This window comes from Aplysia californica, unplaced genomic scaffold (genome assembly GCF_000002075.1).
Source record: "Aplysia californica isolate F4 #8 unplaced genomic scaffold, AplCal3.0 scaffold00193, whole genome shotgun sequence".
NCBI lineage: Eukaryota > Metazoa > Mollusca > Gastropoda > Aplysiida > Aplysiidae > Aplysia > Aplysia californica.
Window position 1 is genome coordinate 699,928 of NW_004797463.1, and position 7,032 is coordinate 706,959.

The 7,032-nt window shown below is 38.5% G+C and overlaps 1 protein-coding gene across 1 annotated transcript in view; it reads right to left on the reverse strand.

Moving 5' to 3' along the window:
• Nucleotides 1-7,032, reverse strand: part of LOC101858628 (corticotropin-releasing factor receptor 2) — a gene marked incomplete at its 3' end in the record, with an annotated part of 220,906 nt that overhangs the window by 28,926 nt on the left and 184,948 nt on the right. Inside the window, 2 exon segments of the mRNA XM_005098783.3 lie at nt 4,195-4,230; nt 6,152-6,244. Coding sequence (XP_005098840.2) covers nt 4,195-4,230; nt 6,152-6,244 — 129 coding nt within the window.

A 7,032-nucleotide genomic window follows, 5' to 3' on the forward strand; every position in this document is an offset into this window, starting at 1 on the left:
TATTTCTATTATTATTATTATCATCATTATCATTATCATTATTATTTTTATTGCTATTGTTATTATTATCATGTTGTTGTTGTTCATTCTTTTTCTTTTTTGCTATTGTCGTTCTTGCTTTTGCATGATTTTTGTTATATCTTTATCATTCTTTTCATTATTTCTATTTTTATAGTTCCTGTTGTTTTTCTCGTGGTTATTTTTATCCACTTTTCAGTTGTGGTTGTGACTATGTTTGTCAATACCACGAGTGAGAGTGATAGTGTCTGTGGTCGCTTTTAAAGACAAGCGGGTTAATCCAGATTTCGAGGGTTTTCAGAAATATTGACCAACACCAAAAATGGGCACTGTCCTACCTACAGCAGAAGTTTGGTTTCATTGGTGGGTATATTTGTTTGGTTATAGAGAAAGCTCTCCTTGTCTTTAAAAGAAACTAATCAAGGGGCAAAAACTTTACTTTCGATTTTCTTAAAACAGCGTTTTTCAGGGTAGCCCCCTTGTGCTTAAAAACGACCATTTATTATCAGATCCAGAACAAGTGTCTTTACGTTGCTGTGCGCATTTCCCTTTGACAGTCAACTTCTTTCATTGCCAATACGAGGGAACAATGCTAACGATTACAGTTCATGGCAATAGTTAATGTGAGACAGCATGGTGAAATCAAGCACTTGTCAAAATACAGAAAATCTGAGAAACTGGCATTTTTCTGCCAGTTCGTAAATTTTTATCGAATCGTTATTTTTTTGGTTCAACCTCTTTTATGTCCATATAAAAACACATTTCAATGTGAATTTTTCTGAAAAAAACTTGATTAAAGTAATTTTTCTGTTTTGAAGGACTGTAGCTACTGGAGTTACCAAACTTTGGCAGCCATTTTCTCACTAATTTTACAACTGAAACCAGACGACCTCACCCTCTTTAAATGCAGGTATCTTGAGTTCTATTCAAGATAAATAGATTTTTATTTCACTTGAAGCAAGGCAAAAAAATTGGCTTTCAGATGATACCACTACCAATAACTCCACGTGTTCAAAAATTGACGAGCGCCTGATTCCACCGCGAAGTGACACAAATGTCCGTGGTGAATGCTGTTTGAACAGAAATGCAGATGTCCGCGAGAAAAGGACGAGACAGTCTTGAAGATCTAAATGATTCGTCTCACGGCGCGGTGGTATCCGGTACTCGTCAAGTTTTGGTCACAATATGAAGTTTTTGGTTTAATTTTTAAGTTTGTTCATTTTTCTTGCTTTGAAAAAAAATACCCACCTATCTTGAATAGAAGTCAAAATATTTGTGATTGAAGGAGGTTAGGGTTATCTGGTGTTAGCAGTAAAAGTAGCGAGAAAATGGCCTCCAAAGTTGGATGACTTCCAAAACTTTAGTCACCTTGGAAATTGTACGTTTACAATTGCTTTGCTGTTTATCAACGTGTTTCAGTAAAATCTACACAGAAATGCAATATTTAAATGAACTTAAAAGGTGTTTAGCCACAAGAAAAAAAAAAAAAAAAAAAGAAAATTCGAAAAGATTACCCAACGGCCAGAAAATGGCAGTTTCTTTTGTTTCATTATTTTTTGGGACGAACGACCGATTTCACCACGATGCCTCACGATAATATTTTAGAATGGCAGCCTAGAAACTCCTTTCAAATCTGCTCTTGCGCAAGGGAACCTCTTTCAGGGTGCTATTATTCAGGGGCGAGGGAAGGGGGGTGGTGGTGTGTGAGTAATTATGTAAATAGTTATATTAGCACACACTTTATTGTCACCTGCTTATGAAAAAGACGCCTAAGCCAACATTCATTAGCGAGAGATGCACAGATAATTTGGACGAGCTGATATTCCAGTTTGCTAGGCGCTTTAAAAAAAATCTCTCTTCCTTAAAGCGAAGGTTGCTTTAGCCTAAAATTTAGAAGATCGCTTATCGTGTAGAGCATACAGGAAGACTTCAGCAATCTTATATCGTACCCTCAGAATTGCTATTGGCAAGAAGTCACACTGTGAGTTTCTTTCATATCACTGGGAAGATCGAAGGAAGTTAATTTTTACTTTTATGGTGCACATTATTATTTACAACATCAAAGGGAATGATTTTATCTATCAGCACTCATTTTTCTTAGAAATCGTTTCTATCTCATTTTTCTGAAACCCTGTGAGGACTTTTTCTTTCAAAAAGCACACTAATTTACAGTTAATAACACCGTCATTTAGCGTTACATTTTATTTTTTTCGTCAAGGTTGTCATGACAAAAGGTGTATCTGCATTTCGTGTCTCGCAAAGACGGTTGAATATCCTGGCGTTCGTGTTTGCTGTCCTTATAAAAGTTAGATCGAATTTCAGCTGCCTGTGCGCTAACGAGTTCCTTGCTCTTGGTTTTTTCCACCTGAGAGTTACCCCCCTTGCTTGCTCATTTGTGTTAGGAGGCGGTGGAATCAGGCGCTCGCCAATATTTCTACATGTGGAGTTATTGGTATCATTTTAAAACTTGTTCATTTGTTTTGCTTTTGTTGAAAAAAAAACACCCCTCACTATCATAAACAGAAGTCGAGATATTTGAAATTGAAGCAGGTGGGGATCACCTGGTTTCAGATGTACAAATTAGCGAGGAAATGACCGCTAAAGTTTATCGACTTTTAAAGCTTGAGAGTCCTTAGACACTGCAAATTTATATTTTTTGTGCCTTAAATCAACATTTTTCAGTTAAGTCCATACAGAATTGTGTTTTTTAATGGACTTTAAAAGTATTGGGTCAAAAACAAAAAAAATTGATAAAAATTGCCAAATTTAAAGAAAAACGCCAGTTTTTTCAACTTCATTATTTTGACGAGCGCATGATTTTACCACGATGCCTCACATTTGTTCCTAACTGTGAAGACGAACATTCTGATATCGATGTCCCACCTTAGACGTCTGGAACACGAATGCACCAGAGTAACTGTTTCACATCTCAGTAAGATGAATAGCAGATTGCTAAAACGGAGATCAGCTGCAAACTGCATCGTGTTTGTGTTAGGGCTAACTAACATTTGAGTATTCCTTTATCGTGAAAAAAAGACAGAAACCATAAGAAAGTCAGAAACCACATTCTCAAAATTACAGCAATACTATTTTTATGTTATTCTGACGCATGTGGGAGTTCTATAGGAATGTTGTCAATATTCTGCGCATCGACGAGTGCAAAGGTATTCAGGCACCGTACTGGCTTATGCTGAAAGGCTTTGTCAGAATGTGTATGGCGACATAGCTATAGCCCACATGTATTCATTTTGAATATTTTTCTTTTGTCTGAAAGTATGAATTAAGAAACTTTTAGACTAACAAGTATATTGCTGTGAATATATTCAATGTAGATGCTTAATATCTGAAATGGTATTGAAGACAAATAAACAGAGGACATGATGATCTTACGCATAGCGTAGCTAGAAATGACAGTCGAGGACGCTTTTAGTGTATGACAAAATGTGTAACTGGTATCACTTCATATCAGCAGCTGGGGAAGACCAAATGGTCGTTGTAGTCTCATATTATGGTAATCTACGCCGTTGCCGTTATAGTCACATACAAAATATTATGTTAATCCAGCTGTCAAGATTCTGAAAACTAAATTTACATCTTAAACCGAAAGCAGACACTGAACAGGGCGAAATATCTAAATTCACAACCACAATCAAAAGCGCCTCTGGGATTCTAGATCTATGCTGGGGGTTTTGGAAAGCTGTTGGCTGCACTGTTGGGATATTAATACGGACAACAACTCTGCATGCAAGGTCATTAAGGGTAGGGTCACAGGGCGTGGTTTTACTGACATCAGCAGGGTGACCAGTGTGCTGGGGTGCCTGAAAACTCAAAACTGGAATCCAAAGAAACGAGAGACGAAAATAAAATAAAGCACAGTGTAGCATCTACACGATTGAAGCACACGTTCAGGTCAGTAGTCCTATATGTAGGGTTAGGCTCTGTGCTCTACGACAATTGAGACCAATCGACGCTCCTTTCAGGCTTCTAAAAAAAGCAGAGGAGGCAGCAATAAAAGGTGTTTGATTTAATTAAGAAAATACAAAAAAGGGGGTGAATATCACGTTTGTCTTACGAGTGTGCATACAATGTTCAGAGTCACATAAAGAGATACAGCAGACTGATCGGGACACATGACAGAATGAGGCTTGTGTCATCGTTTGATCTCAGTTCCCTTACCTGGAATGACCGGGTCGTCTTCGTGTCTGGGGAGGTCTGAGAATTAGGACAATACATGGTTAAGTTGGACTCAGCATGCTCTGGGCGCCAAGGATACTATGGCGTTTGGGTTTATATATTCGGTTTTGAGACACAGTTTATTTATTATTGGACACGCAATTAATGTTGGTGAGGTGGGGTCCGGTTGAGGTGGGTGGGGGGAGGTTAGATGACTGTGATTTTGATGATATGACATACGCTCTGAAGAGAAATTGTTCATTGAATTCTGTCCAGAGAAAAAGTCACTTTTGAATTAATTTACCTGTTCATGTAAGTTCATTATTGTCCTCATTTATTGAAGTTTGGCACATACCTATTATTCCGCTGAAGGACCCTTAGTAATGTTGTCACTTCATTGTGCAAATAATTACCTTAACTAATTTATGGAACAATCTTTTCTGATGGAAGATCTTTCTTTTTATAAACGAAAACAAATTCTCGAGTCGTCTAGACAGTACGTTTACATCCTGAGATACATCATCTTAGCCATACTATAGGGATTTTCCTCCATATATTTATTTTCCATCTATTTTTTTTCCAGAAAAGGACCCAACGTGTCCTGATGCCATTTATACGTCCCTATCTGTACAATTTACATCATATAGGAAGCGGGCTTTGACCCTACCTGTCAGGGCCATTCCGGGCTGAGAGGGATACAACATCGTATCAGAAAGACAGGGATATTCTAGATTCTCGATAAACGCCTTACTGACAAATCGGGAGTGGGCTTTCTTAAACTCTCTTTGTCGAATAGTGCCAAATCAAACTATCTCATGTTGGCCATCACGTTAGTCGCAAGGGAATACGCTTTCCAGACATATGCAATAATTGGTTGAAAAGTCGATCACTCTCGAATGAGTGCGCTTTAATTTAAATCCTGAAGGTCCATTCTAGAAAACTTTAAAGCGCTGTAACTGGAAACTGTGTTCCGGGCGATTCGTCAGTAAGACATTGATACGATGATTTTATTCTCCTCACTCGGTAATTAAACTCTGGCCTCCTGAGTGCTAGGGCGATACGCCTAATTTCTACTCCACAGGCGCAGGCTATCCGATTATATTAATATTATTATTATTATTAACACAGCTGGAGGTCGAATTGGGTTACGATGTTAAATTAATGAACCGGGGACATAATATTAATATTTAGTTGTTTATGTTTGTTCTATTCGCTAATCTGGTTCTAGAATTGGGTTATTATGATGGGATGATTAATTGGGGCCATATTTAGTTGGGGGTTTTTTTCCCTTTAAGTCAACTGGGGTCTAGAATTGTATTATGAGGATGGGATTATGAATCGGGGAAGTGTTTAGTTTTTCTATAATCTAACTATGTTCACTTCCAAAGGGAGGAGGGGGTGGGGGGGTATTTGGTTATGACAGGGGTTTTCGAACAGAAACATTGACAATTGTAGTAAAATCATGAGATGGGTTGAATTTGATGAGAATGGTGACAGGTATTTTTTCATTAAAAGAGAAAGTTAAAATATTATAGTAAATGGTACTAATTTAGGTCCGCGCTGGGGTTTGTGAATGACAGAAGCAGTAACTGCTGATGCAATGCCATGGGATGAGGAAGTCAAAGTATAATATGTGAAGCGTTCTGACAAAATGAGTCACTTCTCGGATTCGAACTCTATGGAAATAAATACACCACGCTCATAAGTGAATTTTTAAAACCAATTTATAAGTATGGAATAATATAAGGCATTAAAGAATATGGCATCAATAGAAAGTCTACACATTTGACCGTAGCGTCGATTTTTGAGCCAATATCTGCATTTGTGGATTGCAAGAAGTAACTCATCATTTTGTTAGCACGCCTCACAGTTATGACAATGACAAGGACAATTTTTATTCAATCTCGCAGGAACAAGATATTGACATTGTACGGCGTGAATGGCTTCTCGTGGGACTCACCTATACAGAGGCGGTAGGCCGTGGTGTTTGCCCTGGTGGCTGGCCAGCAGATGATGCCGTCATGCTTCGGCGGACAGTACAGGGCACCAGGCTCTGAAACAACACCAAAAGATAAGATAAAGAAAACAGAATTATCGCAACACTGGGGACAGTACAGAATTCCAGGCTCTGAAACAAAACTAAAGCATTGTTGTTGTTGTTGTTGTTGTTGTTGTTGTTTTCAAATCCTTTTAGCTGCGAGCATTCCGCTCTTGGCAGCGCAATGCCTCCCTCAAGTAACCACATGTCCTTGTCATCTGGTCAACGCCAGAGTAGAACAGGCTTTGTAAGTCTGTAGGTGTGTGTAGGAGCTTGCGTCGAAGAACTGCCAGGTTTGGGCAGTGAAGGAGAAGATGTTCAACGGTCTCCTCCTGGTAGTCACAGTGTCTGCAATGGTGTTCCCACGTGAGATTAATTCTGTTTATGTAAATTTCGTTTTGGTTTGTAAGTGTCCTGTGCGAAAAGCGTAAAATATGGAAAACAGAGTTATCGCAACATTGCGGACAGTACAGATCTCCGGACGCTGAAACAAAACCAAAGCAGAAAAAAGAATAATAGATAGTATTTGTATAGCGCAAATCCCCTCTCAACAGCAAGCTCTATGCGCTTCACAATCTATACTTCTACCCCAGCAGACCTGAGAGCGCTCAGATGACTTTATGCAGTTGCAAGCACCGTAAAACCTCTACTAAAAACTAAAAAGACCTGAGAGCATTCTGAAACAAAACTCAACTTCCTGGAAAGCATACAGTGCAAGCAGCCTTTTATAGGCGCTAAAACACTAACATACTGACAAGATCTTTCCCTGAAAAGAAAACAAAAACAAAGTTATCGCAGCATTG